Source organism: Aphelocoma coerulescens, chromosome 5 (assembly GCF_041296385.1).
Source record: "Aphelocoma coerulescens isolate FSJ_1873_10779 chromosome 5, UR_Acoe_1.0, whole genome shotgun sequence".
NCBI lineage: Eukaryota > Metazoa > Chordata > Aves > Passeriformes > Corvidae > Aphelocoma > Aphelocoma coerulescens.
The window spans coordinates 21,750,723-21,769,030 of record NC_091019.1 but is presented as its reverse complement, the minus strand read 5'-3'; the positions used below and the strand labels follow the sequence as shown (position 1 = coordinate 21,769,030).

Here is an 18,308-nt window from a genome sequence, read left to right as displayed (position 1 = left end):
TTCAGGCTGGACATAAGGAAGAATTTCCTCAAAGAAAGGGTGGTCTGGCATTGGAATGAGATGTCCGGGGAAGTGGTGGAGTCACCGTCTCTGGAGGTGTTTGAGGAAAGACTGGACATAGCACTTAGTGCCGTGATCTAGTTGATATGGTGGTGTTTGGTCATAGGTTGGATTTGATGATCTCAGAGATCTTTCCCAACCTAACTGATTCTGTGATTTTGAATGCAAGCTGCACATGGCCCTGAGGGAAATTCCTCTTCCTACAGGAAGCAGACAATAACCACTGACTGCTGCTCCAAGCGCTGGCTCAGTTATAACACTGTGAGCCTGCTTGCTTTCTGAGAGCACCTGAGCTACCACAGAAGCCCCACTGAGGATCTCTGGGGCAGCCCTCGGACAGCAAGACAAGGATAGCCACAACCCACGCACAGCCCTGCTCCCGAACCAGCACTCCTGGTTTGTTTGGGTCCAATGGGTTTCAGCACAATAATAACTTTTTACTTCTGTTCATCTCCCTAGTGCAGGAAACCAAGCGAACCGAGCACAGGTGGTGACTCCCATAATCCCATGGCGAGACCTTGCCACAGGATTACCACCTCCCAGCCTCCCAGCACAGGACGGCAGCCCTCTCCCTCCTGTGGAGAGCCTTGCCTCAGTGTGCTGTCCCAGAAGTGGGTTCTGTCACCCAGTGTGCAAGAAGCCGATCCACACATGGAGCTGAGGTATTTTATAGAACCACAGTCATTCAGCTTGGAAAACACCTCCAAGGTCATTGAGCCCCACCCATGACCAAACACCACCATGTCAACTAGACCATGGCACTAAGTACCACGTCCAGTCTTTCCTTAAACACCTCCAGTGACATCGACTCCACCACTGCCCTGGGCAGCCCATTCCAATGTCTAATCACCTTCTGTGAAGAAATTCTTCCGAAGGTACAAGTTGAACCTTCCCTGACACAGCTTGATGCTATGTCCTCTTGTCCTGTTGCTAATTGCCTGGGAGAAGAGGCCAACCCCCACCTGGTTACAGCCTCCTTTCCGGCAGTTGTGGAGAGTGATACGGTCTCCCCGAGCCTCCTTTTCTCCAGTCGAAACAACCCCAGCTCCCTAAGCTGCTCCTCACAAGACTTGTGCTCCAGACTCTTCACCAGCTCCACTGCCCTTCTCTGGACACGCTCCAGCACCTCAGTATCCATATTGAAGTGGGGGCTCAAAACTGGACACAGGGCTTGAGATGTGGCCTCACTTGTGCCAAGTACAGAGGGATGATCACTTCCCCAATCCTGCTGGCCACTCCAAGATCATCGAGTTCCACCACTGACCAAACACCACCGCGACAACTAGACCACAGCTAACTGGTATGTCCAGTTGTTCCCAGAACACCTCCAGGGACAGTGATTCCACCACCTCCCTGGGGAGCTTGTTCCAATGCCTGACCACCCTTTCCATGAAGAAACGCAGAGAGACAGGCGCTGGCTTTGTGGATTCATCACCCACTGCCCGTCTCTGCGCTGATACAAAATAAACAAATATGAGGACTCTGCGTGTGGATCTGCCTCATGTGCACCTGGTGACAGAACCCAACTCATGGGACGAGTGGAGGGGATTGTGCTGACCCTACTAGGGCAGGGCAGGATGCCACAGTTGAAGGAAAGTCATAAACTGTGCCAAGGGAAGTTTAGGTTGAGCATCAGGAATAATGTCTTCACAGAAAGAGTGGTCAGGCATTGGAACAGGCTGCCTGGGCTGGCGGTGCAGTCACCGTCCCTGGAGGTGTCTAAGAAAGACTGAGCGTGGCACTCAGTGCCATGGTCTAGTTGACAGAGTGGTATTCGGCCATAGGTTGGACTCGATGATCTCAGAGGTGTTTTCCAATCTCATTCACTCTCTGATTCCATGATTTTGAGGAATCACACCCATCCTAACATGGACAACGACACCCCACGACACACCCGGAACGGGCAGCCTGCGCTCTGCGCATGCGCCACCGGCCGCGCTGGCGGCGGCCACACCCGCGGCTCCCCATTGGCTTGCGCGCTGCCCGCCGGCCCGGCCCAATGGCAGCGCTCGTTGTTGAGGGGTGGCGGGAAGAAGGCGTTGCCGAGGCGCCGCCCCTTCCTTTCGCCGCCGCTCTGCCCTCGCGAGCGCACGTCCCAGGCCCGTGTCCCGCGTCGCCGCCGCCGCCCAGGTGAGCGCGCGGTGCTCCCCCCTCCGCGGGAGTGGTGGCGTCCGGTCCACCCGCGTCAGTTCGCCGCCCGCGGGGCTTGGGCGAGATCACTCGGGGCGGGGGGGTGGGAGGGAGAATGGCGGCCACGTGCTCTCCCGGCCCGCGCCTGGGCCGGCGCTGGCGGAGGGACGGGACGGGCTGGGGCGAAGGCCAGGGCGGCAATGCCGCGTTGCCGCTTTGTTTCGGGAGACGTGTGCGGTGGCGGCGCAGGGCGGGAGCGTGTGCCGGGCTGCTGCGTGCGGGCCCTGTGCTGGCACAGCCTGGGGAGCGTGGCCTCGCGGGCCGCGGGGTGTCATTCAGAAGTGGAGTCAAAGGCTTGTGGCTCGGAGGGAGAAGGGATGAGCTCCCTTCGAGCACGTAAACTGGTCGTGCTGAAGACTATTCCTGTCTTGCAGGATGCGTTACGTCGCAGCTTATCTGCTCGCAGTGCTCGGGGGCAACGAGTCCCCCACGTCCAAGGACCTGAAAAAAATCCTCGACAGCGTCGGCATCGAGACGGACGATGAACGCATGAACAAGGTGGCGTTGCCTCTTAATTCCAGGTGTCCCAGCCAGCACCAGGCATTGGAGCTGTTTCCTTGGCTTCAGTGTTCCTGTTGCCTCGCAATTGATTTGCTCTTACTTTGTTCAAACATTCACTGATCCTTCCCTGTGATTTCTGAGCACTGCTGAGCCAATCATTAATTTTTACAACTTTTGTTAGAAGTCTGGCTTTTTTATTCAACACCTGTCCTCCACAAAGGTCTCTGTCAGTTCTTGCTGACTTCTGGTAATTCAGTCTAATCGTCTTCATTGAGATTTTGGCTGCATATAAGGATGCACTGAAAATGTTCTGACATCGTGTCTAGTCTGTGCTGAAGGTTCACTTTTATTTTTGGTCAGTATCAATTTAGAGCTAGCACTTCTGAAGGCCTGATATTCAGTAATACATCCTTACTTAGAGTACTGCAAAGGAGCATTTGTTTCTTCACCAGGAAACATAGGCACATCCTAACATGGACATTAAAGGTATTTGAGGAAAATGTATAGGAATATTTTGGAAAGTAATGCTAAAGACAGACTTTTAAAGAGAGTATCCTAATTAGAATGTTTCTTGTGATATAATAGATCTTTAGAATTGTGGACCTAAAAATAATTGGCCATGGGGAAAAAAAGGCAAGAATCAATAAAATCATCTTACCGCTTGTCCCGTATTCGTATGTGAAGTGTTTCCAGAGAGGTAAAGGTAAAAAGAAACTAGTTTCCCAATGTTTTACCATAGGCCCAAGCAGACTGGGTTGGCTGAGCTGATAGCATGCTTACTCTGGTTTGGGATGTTGGTTTGAACTCATGGTGCTCCTGTTTAAGTGCAAGGTCTTCTATCTCTGGCTCCTTCAGGTTTAATAACTTCATAAATTAATTGCTTTCTCTCATCCTCCAATATTCGGAAAGCTTTTCTGGAATCTGTTTTGGTCATAGTTAATTTTTGCATAGGCTGTATCTTAAGCCAGTGTAAATGTAGTGAAGTCTTAAAAGCACCTTTCTCCTGGATGGAGCAGTCATGCAGGCACATAGTTTCACACATCCCATGCTCTGTGTAAGCCTTGTAAAAAGCTCTTGGCTAAAGTCCTTTGGCTTTGGTCACTGACTCCTGGTAGATGGGACTCACCAGTAGGTTCTGGAGCATTATTGTTAAGTGCTTGCTTGCTTTAGCAATTTTTGGGTTTGTGTTTTGCCTTTGTCATCCCTGGTTATACAAGAATGATAGTAAAATTAAAGTTGGAACTCTCTGTTCCATGGCAAGGATACAATAGCTTGGCTGTTAACATTTGGTAGGGCTAGGAATGGGACCCTCTGGTTTTGGGTCCAGATCCCAGTGATTCAGAGCCTCCCAGGGGGCATTAAGCAAGAAATGGTAACAGTCCCTCAGTGACTAACACACTGTTTGTGGGGCTTCCTAATTGGTCCCACAACATCTCTGTATCCTCCTTTCTGCAAGGTCCTCGGATTCCTTATGAATTTAGTAACGGATTTCATGAAAACACTTAAAGTATAAAAGACTTAGCTGAAGTTGTCATGTCAATGTTCTGTTCCTGGCACTGAGAAGTAGGGAATTTTGGGGCTGTATAAGCAGCAGGATGGAGGTGCTGTATATGATGATTCATCAGTACTTGTTTAAATGTAGCTTATTCTCATGCTGTTTGGAAACTTAACATTTTAAATTTTACTTGCAGGTTATTAGTGAGCTGAATGGAAAAAACATTGAAGATGTAATTGCTCAGGGTAAGTAGAGTCTCTGAGTGACCCAGGTAATTGCCTCTGTTACTTTGATAGCCTAGACCTGAGAGTGTAGAATTGCTGCCAAGTCCCTGACTGTCCGTTCAGCATCACAGCTGAAGTGCATGAAATCAGGTCCATTCTAATTCCCTGCAGGTCAGTGCCAGTACCTGCTGGGTTTCGCTTGTGGACCACATTAAACTGGAGAACTTAAACATGTATGAGCTTACTGGTAGTCTGCTCACAATGTAGTTTTCTGGACATCTTGATAAGAGACTGGGCTGTCCTTCGGATTCTCTAGGGGATGTTTTGTGTTTCACCCATCTGCGTGCACCAGTCATGTAAAGCATGAAGAACAGACAGTTGGCATTGGGGTGCAGCTCTGCCCTCTGCGATGAGCACAAGCCCCTCCAGTGCACACCTCTTCTAGAGCTCCCTGAGTCTGGCATCTCCTTTTCCCTGAGGACTGGTTTCCAGAGAAATTTGTGTTCTTACTGAAGCTGGAACTTTTCACATGAATTGACTGGGTCATAGGCTGAAGTAAAGCAGAGCTGAGGTAGTGCAAAGGTTTCTGATTAATGAGGTTTGGGTTTTTTTTGCAAGTATGTAGGCACAAGGGAATTTGCAGGCATATTTTTGCTCAAAGGTTGCCAGGACTTAGCCTGGCCTTCCTGTCAGGAGCAGGCACTGGACATTTCTATCCATGTGGTTTGAAAGACCTAAGAGAGCTATTATGCATGTGGTTACAACACACTTATGCTGTCTCTTTCTGTAATACCTCAAATGAATTGTTTCTTAGAACATACTGACATGCATATGAAACATGTTTGTTTACTTTGCTAGTTTATTAGAGCTTGAAGTAACAGGGAATTATTTAGAAACTGATTCCCAGAAAGTGGAATACAGACAAACATAATGCATACGTGACCTTTGAATGCCAAGGGAGCCTTGGTATGTGAAAGACAGAAGCCAAAGAACCAGCTGGCTTTCCAAATACGAGCAGAAATCAGAAGTCTCAAAGGAAATGCAATAGGGTTCCTAGGGTGCTGAGGAATTTGTTTAAAATACTGTACTCTTTGCCATAAATAAATCAATCTTTCCCTGTCTCTCCTGTAAGTGTGATCCATATCCTCAGTTCTCTCTACCCTTAAAGGGGAAAAAAAAAAAATAGGAGCAGGGGAAGCCAGTGCTGCCGATGCGTTACTTTTGAGGTACATTGTCACCTTCTGGGCTACTGTGCTGCATTCAGAGAACAGTCTGGGTGTGTGAAATTGGATGTGTTTGCTGCTATTTTTATGACAGCTTTTGGAAAAAAGATAGGGACTTTGTGTACAGAAGAAAACTTGGTAATAATATGCTGCCAGTGTTCTTGGGATAAACCTTTGTGAATCTTAAAACTCCTGAGTATTTTTCACAGAACTGTTTTATTTGTCATGGATGCAGCTTCTTGTTCCTTTGAGCAGATGGTGACAGGTTCAGTCCATGAGACAGGATCTGTTTTTTCTGCACTCTTCCATTTCTCCTAACTTCTGTGCTTGGGATGAGCATATAAAAAAATTACTTTCTCTTGTGTCCCACTCAGGTAATGGAAAGCTTGCCAGCATGCCGGCTGGGGGAGCGGTGGCAGTCTCTGCTGGAGGGGGCTCTGCTGCTCCTGCTGCAGCTGCTGCCCCTGCTGCCGGTGAGTATGAGCAGAGAGGCGTGGCTACAGGGCAACTCCATTTGTCTCTGGTAACAGCTTAACAACTGAGTCCATATTTCAAGGCTTCTCCACTTTGGCAGTTCAGTATGTGATGGAAATGTAAGCTGAACAGTTACTTTTCCTTTGGAGAGTCAGAAGCATTTGCCTTAGGATTGGTCTGGCTTAGTCCAAATCAAAGAATCAAAGAGACTTGGTGGTGTTAACCACATCCCTCCAATAGTAGTGTCTATATCTCTTCATTGTTTGTATTTGGTTGCTGAAAGGGAATAAGATGAACCATGGGGGCTCCAATACCAGTAGCAGGGGAGCTGAGAACACCAAAACTTGTATCTTGAAAATCTGTGGTGCAGTGTTAATACTAACCATTCACTTGGTCTTTTTTTCCTTCAGCTGAGGAGAAGAAAGAAGAGAAGAAGGAGGAATCTGAAGAATCTGATGATGACATGGGATTTGGCCTCTTTGATTAATTATTTGTTATAGAGAAGTTATTAAAATTCTTTGTTTTAAATGTTTTTGAGTTTATTATTATTACTATACAAGTGCTCTTGGATTCAGGCAGCTGTTCTTAGAATAGCTCTGACACAGCTTTGATTTTTATCTCTGTCTGCAATAGGTGTGTGAATTTTCTGACAGACTGTAGGGCTCAACTCTGAGAGTACTGAGGAAATGGCAAAGCTTGTGTGAACCTGGATGCTTGTACTGACACTGCTGTTTCTTAAACAGTATGTGGAAACTGAATCTCCCCAATGTTAACCTTCTCCATACTGCTTTGCTCTGTTACTCAGTGAAGTGGCCCACCAGCAATAAAAGGACTTTGTTTTCCAGGATCTGTTTATTCAATTCCAGAATGTGAAACTGAATGAACAGCAGGCCTGAATTAGTCCAGAAACAATTTCAGAGGTAATTAATAGTAATTTGTTTTTAAAATATTTTAAAGCACCAATTTAATCACTGTCAGATTTCCAAGATCTAGGTACAACACCAATAAAATGTTTGACTATACTTGAATTTCCTGTTGCATCCATATGCTTAACAGTCTGTAACAAAAAAAAAAAACCCAAACTGCATCCTGCTGTCATAGGACATAGATGAATGCAAAGGTGCCCTTCATGCTGAATGGCTGTCCTGGACTATCAGAACATAAATTGTACCTTGATCTGAACAAAGAAATGTAAGAATGGTGTTTTTAAAGAACTGAAACATCTCTGCCATGCCAGGAATGCATCAGCTGGAGAGAACAGTAAATTTTACTTTATTTATAAAGTGTTTACTGCTAGAAGATGGTTTTGGCAGGCAACTTACCCTGGCTTCTTGTGGAAGTCTTCATCTGTAAGTAGAGTAAACTGCATGTGTGATGATCTTGATGTGCTAAGTCTACACTGATGGTGTCAAAAAGATACCCCTGGAGGAGTAGTGTATACTGTAGACCTTTTCTAAGGTAGTTTTTGGAGGAAAAAAAAGCAATAGCTGATACAGCTGTGTTCATTATAGTCATTGGACTAAGCATGGCAAGTACTTCTGAGAGGAGAGATGGGTGAAATCCAAGTAGGTAAAACTTCTGTCTCTGTGGTATACTGAGAGAAAATGCCCAGCACTTCACAGCCAAGTAAGAGAGCAGTTGGAAGCTAGAGCCTCAAAATGGCCATGATTTAAGCAACTAACCCTTGCTGTCCTTCAGTCCCTGCTGCAAGAAAAAGTTACGGGGGTAATAGTGCCAATACCTTTCATCTACTTTGTCTCTTAAGTACCAGCCTGGTGAGCTGGTAGTAATGAAAACCGCTCATGTTCACTGTAGTTCTCTGTCAGACTCGTAATGGCAGTGGTTCAACCCTGGCAAGGGTGCCTGTGTTGCTTTTTTAGTGATTTCTCCATTTCAGGTCACTGAAAGAGTGGTTCTTGGATGTGGTTTTACTGAGAGGTGCCTCTGGCCCTCCCCAGTAGTGCCTTGCTTTGCTGCTTCATGAGCACCATCAGTGTTTACACAGGAAGGGACTGCCCTGGCACACCACTCAGTAGGGTTTTTCCATGCACAAAGGAATTTGTTTGAATGGCACTGAGCTATTTGATAAGTTTGCTGTGCCCAGGCCTGTGGGATGAGACTGAAACCTGTGGTGCCAGCTGCTGGCTACTGTGATGAGGGGAGGAGTACAACTACATCTAGACTAACTACTTTTTTCACCCTGTTTATATTATTCAGAGGACCTGTTAACCTTTAATTATGGACCTGATCCTGTGCTCAGTGTCCTCTTACAACCTTTAAATTCTTTTGTGAAAGTGCATAATTTTCATGAAAACTGTCAGTCAACCTGCTCTGAGAAAAAGGACAGCTCATTTGGTAAACTGTTCAGAGAAGAAACTTCTGGGGGCAGCTCTCAGAGAAAGCACTGAAAATAGAGCTCTCATGACAGTGCCACAAGGAGTCAATGCAACATAACCACCTCGTAGACGTTCCTCAAGAAGGCCGGGGCATAGCTCTGCTCCAAGATTTCACAGGCATTTTGCAGAATTTGCTAAAACCTCTGCATAGTGAACATTTCTTCTGAATACAAAATCAAAACCTATTAAGCTTATTTCCCCCTTCCTTACCTATTGATGAAACTTGCCACCTGATGGCTTTTGTACATGAGTAATGATGTGCCTGGAAGTCTGTTGCACACCACTTTCAGTCACACCACTCTGTTCTTCTGATTTCCATGAGCTTCAGCTGTGAAGGAGATGGGATCTCTGCTTCTGCTCTGGAGTCACTGTATTGAATTTTCAAGTTTCAGTGATGCCCTTTCAGTCTCCTGAATGATTTCCAAAGGGAAGGGTACTGGTGGGGTGGATGCATTGTACTCCATGATGCTCCCAGAGAAGACCAGTGCCTGCAAATACTTGGACTTGTGGCCTAGTCTGTCCCCTTACCAAATCAATTTTAGCTAGAGAAGATTTTTCCTAAATTCTTCATAAAAGATAGGCTCAAGGGCATTGAAGAGAAAGGAATGGATAGTCTTGTGCCTAGACCGATCCTACACTGGTAACTGATCATTACCCAATTGACAACAGGAGAGTGATTTAGTCATAGGCTTGACATTGAAATGTGTGGGCTTTCCTCACTGGGACACAAATGCTGTGCCATCAAATCAGCTCTTACTGAAAATCATTCATTACAAACACTGTGGGGCAGGGAGAGGGACGTGACATCCTCACTACTTGGAAAGCAGAGAGAATGTCCTGGACACTACTGTAAAGCAATAAGGAATGGCTCCCTGGGGCCACCCTCAAATTAACTGGTTTCACTCATACTACCAAGGCCCAATTTTGCAAGCTGCTACATGCAGGCAGGCCTGCTGAACTTGGTAGGTTTGACTTACGTAGGGGCAGAGATGTCTGTAATACCTTTCCTAGAAGAAAAATTCAGTTCCAAGAGAGCAGGACCGCTCCTGTACCTCAGGAGATGCTCCTGTGAAGCAAGTCCCAAGAGTCTGCCATGGAATGATCTGACATACACAAACAACACAGGTAAGAAAAAGACATTTAACTCTGGCTTTCCAGCGGTGTTAAGAGCACTTGGGTTGAGCTTCATGACTGATGCGCCTTTCTTGCTGACTATAGACAACAATACTAAAGTAACATTCTAGAATCAACACTGTAATAGGCTGCCTTTCGTCTTCCCTTGAATTCCCAATGGCTGCCAAAAAACAAGGTCTTGCCTGAAAAACCAGACTGTACGTTATTATCTTGCAGGTACTAACAGCTCACTCTTCATGTCGTGAAAATAAACATGACAATGAGAGATTGCATGCCAAGCTGTCTCAGTGGCATCTCAACGTGTAAGGGCACGAGTGGATTTGAAGAGCTCCAGTTGGAGTTTGACACGCAGGGAAAGCTGCCTTGTAAATCTTGCTGATCTGGCTTCCTGCTGCATTGTGAGCAATAGCAGAACTATAGCACTTTCTTACTGGGGGGAAAAGAGATTAGTTTTGGGGGTTAGTTCATTTTTGAAGAAAGCACAGTTGTTTGTCAGCCTGCTCGTGCCAGTACCCAGGCAGCACTCCACAGGAGATTAGTGTTCACATGGTTCGTTTCATCGACCTGTTTCAACAGGGCAGCATTAACCTCCTCAAATAAATAACCTTGAGGGCCAAGGCAGAGTGATGTAAACAACTCAGGATGAGATTGCTGTTGGGAAATCAAGTGAAACTAACTCCAGCATTGTCGCAGCATTGTTGTTTCTGTTTTCCAGACGTGCTAGGAACATTAAGGCTTGTGAAATGCTGGAAAAAGAGGGAGCAGTGTTGGCTCAAGAATGAAGATGTTCTTGTGGTTACAAGTGTTTGGGAGGTATCTGCAGACAAGGTTCAGTGGTCAGTTTTGCCACAGACTTCCGCTAAAGTCACAGCCCAGTGACCAGGTCTTCTGCAGAACAATCCCTGTTCTGGAAAAGGTGAGACATGGTGTTTCCTTTGGGTTTGACTACATGAAAATACCTTTCTGTGGCATCAGAAGCACGGGGTGGAAGCTCTATGTTCACCACGGTGTTAAGGGCCTGTAAGAGAAGGCTCAGATGTGCCAGGGCTCACTTCTCCCGCTGGAGGAGATGAGGGTGACAAGGGTTACGTAACCACATCAAACACAAGGGAGGAAAGAAATTACAAAAGCAGCTAGAGGTATGAGAGGAAGGGAGAGAAGGGTGGGTATAAAGAGAGGACTTAAGATAAGCAGGGTTAATTCTTTATGGGCTCCAGGATCAGTGAATACATATAAAGGGTAGTTCCTGGCAGCTAGGTGAGGTGGTAGGCTTGGGGTCAGGACCTGAAAGAAAGATAAAGCTGTACTCCTGCCTGCCTGATGAAAGCAAAGCATGAACACTTAATGAAAAAATGCTCTGTCTGTAGAGGCTGGAGTATGGTGTCTAACTTGAACTCAAATATTGGATTTATGCAAGGGTTACCTGCTGAATTTAGTTGCTTCAGTCACCTGACTGTGAGGCAGCAGACTGAGGCATTAAACAGCTGTTCTTGCAACCTGGATGATCCATCTGTGGGGAGGGTATCAGCCTCCCTCATATCATTTGAAAGGATGTTTGGAGTGGAAGGAACAGGAAGAGGGGCTACTAGCATAATTGGTGAAATTCCTGTGGGGAGGAAGGCCTTGCTTTGCTTAGTCTGGGAGCTGTTAAGGATAGGTATAACACTATCCCAAGTGAGAAACTTCTGACCAGTTATAAGAAAACTAATTCCAGTAGCTTTATGCCAAGATGAATTAAGTAGGTTTTTTTTTTTAACTTTGGTAGAAAGTGCTTTTTGCCCTATGTTGCCTCCACTAAAGCACTATTTATGCTTTTTGGTTTGTATCCCCCAAACCTCCCTCCTGCTGATCTTGCTTCCTAGCTTTGAGTAGAGCAGCTCTTTCTCTTGCTATGCTGATCTTTTTGATGTCTCTGTAAACTTTCATACTTACCTAATGATTTGGATGACTGTAGTCTGTACTGTTTATGGCAAATGGATCTTTATAGCTTCTGAAATCTATTTTGATGATCTGCTAGCACTGGCCTCTCACCCAGTGCTGCTCTGTGGCGAGCTTGTGCAGAAGTACTACTGAGAATCACAGCTGCCCTGACTAAATCTAAGCATTTTGGTGAGCTTAGAGGCATGTGGAGAAAAAAATGTTGAGAAAAGGTTAGCAAAGGTAAGCAACTGTGTGTTTTGGTGATTAGTATACAACAGTCTACAACTTCCTTGTGAGGGGAAGAGGAGGGGCAGACACTGATCTCCTGCCCTGTGACAGGACCCGAAGGAATGGCCCAAAATTGTGTCAAGGCAGGTTTAGGTTGGATATTAGAAAAAGGTTCTTCACCCAGAGGGTGTTTGGGCACTGGAACAGGTTCCCCAGGGAAGTGGTCACAACATAAGCCTTAATAGGGTTCAAGAAGCATCTGGACAATACTCTTGGGCAAATGACTCTTGGGGATGATGCTGTGCAGGTCCAAGAGCTGGACTCGATGATCCTTGTGGGTCCCTTCCAATGATTCTATGAGTTTAGAGGCAGAGAAAGCTGTTGAGGTGGGGACAGGGGGATTGCCCTTCTCCCAGTTCTTGCCCTATTACTGTGACAAGCTTTGCCTCCTTCTGACTCCTCAGCTTTTTGTGAAAGGGGAAAGCTTTTCCTTTTCTCTCACGTTTCGTGCCCACTCCCTGAAAAACAAAGGAAACCCCTAGGACTTGGAGCAGATGCCAAGAATCAGAAGGTTCCGTGAGGGAAGGACAGCCTGCTGCCCCGGGACAGGGCGAGGTTTGGGGTGCTGCGAGCAGCCGCAACCCTATCCTCCGAGAAGCTGGCTCGGCCCCTGCCACTTCAGGGCGGCGCTGGCACGGCTGCCCTGGCTCGGCAGACGGCGAGCGCCCGCAATGGCCCGGGGCCGGGAGAAGGGTTCACCGGAGGAAGGGTTGCCAGGAGGGGCCGGGCGATCCCGCCCGCGCCGGGGCTGCCGAGGGGCGGTGGCCATGCCGGGGGCGGGCCCGAGGGCCGGGCCGCCGCATATAAGCTTGGCAGCCGGCACAGCTCTTCCAGCGGCAAACATTGCTGTGTTCTCCAGATCCATCTTCGGCGGTAACACTTCCCGGCTGTCCCGCCGCGGCGTGAGAAGAGACCCGCGGCTTCACCTCTCCGCCGCGGCTGCTGCTGCTTTCCCCGTGCACCCCCCCGTCTCCAGCGGGGCGCGGAGGCCATGTTCCCGCTGGGTTCCAGCTGGAATATCTCCTTCGCCGGCTGCGGCTTCCTGGGGGTCTACCACATCGGCGTGGCCAGCTGCCTGCAGGAACATGCCCCGTTCCTGGTCGCCAACGCCAAGAAGGTGTACGGCGCTTCGGCTGGGGCGCTCACCGCCACCGCCCTCGTCAGCGGCGCCTGCCTCGGTAAGCGCGGGCCGAGCCCGGCGCTCCTTCGTTACTGCTCATTTGTTAATTAGAGCAACAGCGAGGGTGCGTGGGTGTATATACGTATATGTGTGTAAATAGCGCTGCGCCCTCCTCCTCCCGAAATGCGAGCGGCGCTTTGTTTTTAAGGCCTTTCCCCTCGCCCCGGTCCCTGACGGGTGGCTGAGGTCAAGGAGGCCCCTGACGGTAGGAAGTCAGCACAGGGCTCCCGGTTCTGACACCCACCCGCACAGACATATATCATGTGGACTTGCTGGGCTCGGTTTGTGGGTTTACCTTGCTTGGAGCAGGTTTGGTGGGGCTCTGGGTGAGGAGGGGAGCCTCTCGCCGTGTGGGCACTGGCCCTTGGTGGCTGCAAACGGGAGGTGAAGCGGCTGGAGATGGAGACATCGAGTTTGCGTGTGCGGATGGGAGTTGGGCAGCATCTCTGAGTAGTGCATCCTTCAATCTCCGTATTTATTTCTGGAAAAGGGTTATTTCTTGGGGTCTTGGGCACTGAGGAATTCTCTGGCCCTCTGCAAGAGCTAGATCTCCAGTTAGATTTTATCTCTGTTTTCAAGTTATAGAATAACCTTAAAAAGTTATCTCTGAAGCAAGCACATAGTGTAGTGTGTCCCTATGCCTGGGCAACAGCTGAAGGAGATGGGCTGTGGTGTCTCTTGGCTTTTTTGTCGTTTTGCATATGGGAGGAAGTCAACAAACACGTGTTGGAGTCTGTGCTTGGAAGCTTTTATGTTGAGAATAACACATACAGAAAAGTTTCTTAAGCTTGAAAGGGGAATGTGGTGTGAGAGAATCAGGTATATATATTTAATTTCAGAGAATTATGAGCTTCTCCGAGAGCCAAGGCAACCAGAGCTGTTTACTGCTTGAAGTTCTCTCACTTTGATCACAGGTGTTTCTCCACAGCACTTTTTTTTTTTTGGTGACAGATAGTTTTGAGATGTAGCCTTCGTGCAACAAAAGTTAGCATTTTCTGTGTAGTTAGGTTTGAAGTTTCCCTTCCTGAGCATTTTGTCTACAGAAAAGCCCAGTGAAGTGCTACTGTAACTTCTGGAGCTCGACGGGAAGCTCTTAACAGCTGTTTAGACCCCAATCTGAGATCTCGAAAGCTGCAGTGATGCCCTGGTGCCAACTTTTACTGCGGACAAGGAATAATAATCCCTAATCCCTTCTTGTGTAGGGATCCACTTGCAGGTAGCTGCCAGGGATTTAGTTCTTTAATTGCTATTGCTTCTGTTGAAGAGGTGACTCCCCAATTAGTTCCCTAACTGGGTGATCCCTGTGCCACTCGAAGGCTGGCACAAGTGTGAGACAGGCTGATGGTAGTGCCCAAGTCCTTTGCCTCACTCAGATGCCATTCTGAGTGCTGAGCAATCCTGTAATCATGTCTGCTTTGTCCTTGCTATTTATATGCCTAGAGCATCCATGATGTGTCAGGCACTGCCCTAACAGAGACATCTAGCCTGGTAGAGAGCTTTCTGTAAATTGGAATAAGTTTTCCCACCCCCTCTGAGGTAGAGTGGGAGGCATTATTAAGAGGACTGAGTTAGGGGCCACCTTCTAGGAAACATTTGCCTACCTCCTGATGGAGGGCAAACCATGCTCTTTTAAAGCTAATCAAGGCTTGGGTCTTGGGTGTTCCAGTTCTGTCTTCTGTTTGACTTCTCTGGAATAGCTTTCTTCTGACTCACCTATGTGACTGACGTGTGTCTTGTCAGCTCTAAGGCAACGGAGCTGACTTCTGAAAGTAAAAGCACATGGAGTGTGTGGCTGGGCCATGATATTGCCGTACTTTGTCCATGTCATAAACCCTTCAGACAGTGCACCTTCCAGGCAGAGGTCCAGAGGTTAGAATGAAATCATGGGGGCAAAAGGGGACAGGGCAGGTGGTACAGCTGAGCCTCAACTAGGAGAGCAGTTCTTTCTCCTACACATGTGTCCTGGTTTGAGACAAATTCAGAGGAATATCCAAATTTGAACATCCTCTGATAGAAGGCAGCTTACAGCCATCCCTCCCCCATCAGGTTCAGGAAAAATTTTTCTAGGAGGAAAGTGAAAGGAAAAACACCTATTTATTTAAAAGACACCATGCACATGGGGAAAAGAATAATGCTAGATGATAAGACCTCTCGCCGTGGAGAGAGCCTGGTAAGATTTTAGAGTCCTTTCTTTGGACTCTAAAATCTCTCTCCTCTTTGCAGCTAGGTCGGCCTGGGCCCCCTCCGGGCCTTGGTGGAAAGTTCTGAACAGTTCCAGAAGAGAAGAAGAAGCTGAAGTCTCAGGGGGAAAAAAAAAAACAACCTTTCTTGCCTCCTTGCAGACTAGCTGAAAAGCAAAGGAGTTTAATTCTCCATCTCTCTCCTGAGAAAAGGAGCTGAGAGCTGGCTGAAAAGCAGGAAGGTGCTTGCCTCCACTCTTGCTGCTGCAGAAGCATGCAGAGAAGATAGTGACTTTGGAGCACAAACTGCTCTGAAAAGTTCGTCTGGCTTTTTTTCTTTCTCTCACACCCAGTTTTAAAGACAAAGAAAGGCACAGGAATTGGGCATAGAGTGGCGATAGGGGATACACATCATAAAGTCACCCCAAAACAAGGCTCTTGTAGGGTCCTGAGTACCTGTGTTTGCTGAGAGCAGGGGGTGTAGCCCATGGGCTTTGGATCTTATGGCAACTGCTACTCTGCACTGTCTGTTGCCCTGTCCATGAAATTGAAATGCTAAATAGTGTCTCTTGATGAATGACAGGCAGAGGGGAATTTTGCAGAAGCTTTGCTTATTTGACTGTATGTAGATAGTGTCCTCATGCATGTGAACTCAAGAAGACTCTACTGTGCAGAGACAAATACTTGCTGGGGAGGAGTGAAAAAACCTCTTCCTTGATTCCAATCTTTTGAGACCTTGATCAGAGAGAGCAGAAATCTTTCTTGACTTCAGAGAATAAGATCCTACTTAGTGGTTTCTTTTCCAGCTTTTTCCCTCTGGCCTTTGCATCTGTTCAGCTTGCCTGTGAACTCATTCTGCCTTCTCCATGAGTTAAGACCACAACTGTCATCATTTGTGTAGGACAGGAAGGCTTTGCTGTGGGCTCACACTGAACTGAAAGCCCTAACTAAGTGATCTGCACCTTTTAGAGCACACTGTGAGCTTCACAGGTGTGTTTGAGAATACCAAAGAAAACAACACTGGACATGTATATTACTTAGGCAGGGCACCTTATATTTATATAAGAGATCAGGAAGTATTTACGGTCTGATACGACCTTGCCTAGCTCTGGTTAAGCACTTTACCATTAAGTTGTTGGGATCTTGGATTTATTGTTCAAGGTTACAACAGTGATGTCGTCCTGCATCTCAAGTGCTGTCTCTCTCCAGCTTTGAGATTCTTCTGTTTTCTGATGGGAAAAAGCATTTCAATTTTCCCACTAGAATAATCTGTGGGGCTATCAAGGTGCATTGGGCAGTCTCATATGTTTACAAGTTACTTGATTGTGCATAGTGCAGTGTTGTGGCATGAATAGCTTCTAGCCCCAAGGGTTTTCTGGGAAATAGCCTGTGTCATGCCTATACTGTCTCTTGGAGGATGCTGGAGTCCAGCATGCCAGGAAATGCACTTTTATATGCCAAGCAAGTGAAAAGTTTTTATGATGGCTTTGCAGTCTCCTCCTTGTGCATACCTCAAATCCTGCAGCTTTTCACAAATTCTAGGCATGGAGCTTTGAGGATGGTCACCTCTCTGTATAAATCTAAGTCACTGGCCTGGATGAGAAAAACTGGCGTATGTGACATGGCGAGAGTGTCCTTTTTCAGACACGAGGAATGGTAAAATGCAGCTACTGTTGGATTCTATAATCTCTAATACTGAGTAGGGAATATATTTTTGGTAAGGTCTTGAATCGTCTCACTTTGAACTGTACAGGGTTTGTTGTGCCTGCTTTGGGAGCATAGCAGCCTGAATAAATGATAGGATGTGAAGCTGTAATCCATGAAAAGCTGTCTTTGAGCTGGTACTGAGGTCCCTCTGACTCATAGTTAACCAACAGCATCTCAATTGTCTGCATGGCATGTGAATGTTGTCCTAGACAGCCCTAAGGGTGGGTTGGAGCTGCTGAATTGCTTCTATTTTGAGGGGAAGAGGTGGGTTCTGCTGTCAAATGCAAAGCTGGCTATCAAACCCCCGTTTGTGGAAGTTAGCTGTTCTCCTAAGGCATGACAAAGTCGACAGAAAATGAGAAAGCAAGCTGAGGGGATGCTTTTAGTACTAAGAATACAGAAAGGAGGCCACGTATCGGCTAGGTTGAGTAGTGTTGTTTGGGATGCTCTTTGGAGAGCTCTTCCTGGGTTGTTTATAGCATTTATTTATTTAATTATTTTAAACTACTGTCTTAACCAGGACTCTGTCTCAGGCTTGACCTGAGATGAAATAAGTTGTTTGACATTCAGGTTTGCTTGTCAGCTGTCACCATGTGACCACTAGGATATGTGCTGCTGAACTGTAGAGACTTTATCCATTGGGTAGCAGGAGAAAAAAAAAAAAAAGCCCAACCAACCAAACCTTTTGAAACTGAGATAATTAGCAATAGCAGCATCTTAAATGCTTCTGTAGTTTGATGATGTGCATGCAAAGGCTTAAGAGCGGGTCATGGAGATTTATTTTTTCTGTGTGTGTGTAATCTTAACACCAAATCCCAGACGGAGAGAGGGAAATAAACCAGCTTAGAGTCTATGGGATCCTCAGAGCAATGCCAGTGTATGCTGGCCAAAGCATGAATCAGGATGCTTATCCTAGAGGAAGCATATGTGATGCTGTCTTCTGTGGCTGCATGAAGAGAACTGTGGATCTCCACAGGGACACAAAGGAAAATTTTGTAGTATCTGTGGTGCCTCAGTAGTCAGGTTCCTCCTTGCACAGGAGATGGGCACTTGTACCTCCTTCAGGGGCCCTCCCTGGGGAAAAAAGTTGTTGAGTTCAGTAGCTCCAGCCCAGGAAGGAGACACCCTTATGTACATACATGGATGTAGTTCATAGGGAACCTTCTGGTGCTCCTTGGAAGTGGTAAAGCTTTTTTCTGTGGTGGAAAATAGAAGTGGGGGGGGGAGATGTTCTGTGCTGACGTAGTCAGAAATGTTCAATGGCTTGATGGAGAAGCTGCTGAGCCTGGATCAGTGCCCTCAGCAGTCACAGGGCTGTGGGATCAGGTGTCCAGAG

At 47.0% G+C, this 18,308-nt stretch overlaps 2 protein-coding genes and 1 non-coding gene across 3 annotated transcripts in view; all 3 read left to right on the top strand.

The window, feature by feature from the left end:
* The first annotated feature begins 2,090 nt into the window (after positions 1–2,090).
* RPLP2 (ribosomal protein lateral stalk subunit P2) lies at positions 2,091–6,695 on the top strand. The gene is made up of 5 exons (XM_069017036.1): positions 2,091–2,190; positions 2,625–2,748; positions 4,443–4,491; positions 6,068–6,166; positions 6,578–6,695. Exons 2-5 carry the CDS (start codon positions 2,626–2,628, stop codon positions 6,652–6,654), a joined length of 348 nt encoding a protein of 115 aa, XP_068873137.1. The 5' UTR covers positions 2,091–2,190; position 2,625; the 3' UTR covers positions 6,655–6,695.
* Positions 4,619–4,751, top strand: LOC138112131 (small nucleolar RNA SNORA52). Its single transcript, XR_011151562.1, has one exon. It is a non-coding gene; the product is annotated as a small nucleolar RNA SNORA52 (small nucleolar RNA).
* A 6,030-nt stretch (positions 6,696–12,725) lies between the features above and the next one.
* PNPLA2 (patatin like phospholipase domain containing 2) overlaps positions 12,726–18,308 on the top strand; it is a 30,394-nt gene continuing 24,811 nt past the window's right edge. The window contains exon 1 of the mRNA XM_069017035.1: positions 12,726–13,083. Coding sequence (XP_068873136.1) covers positions 12,897–13,083 — 187 coding nt within the window. The 5' untranslated portion in view covers positions 12,726–12,896. The remainder of the gene's footprint in view (positions 13,084–18,308) is intronic.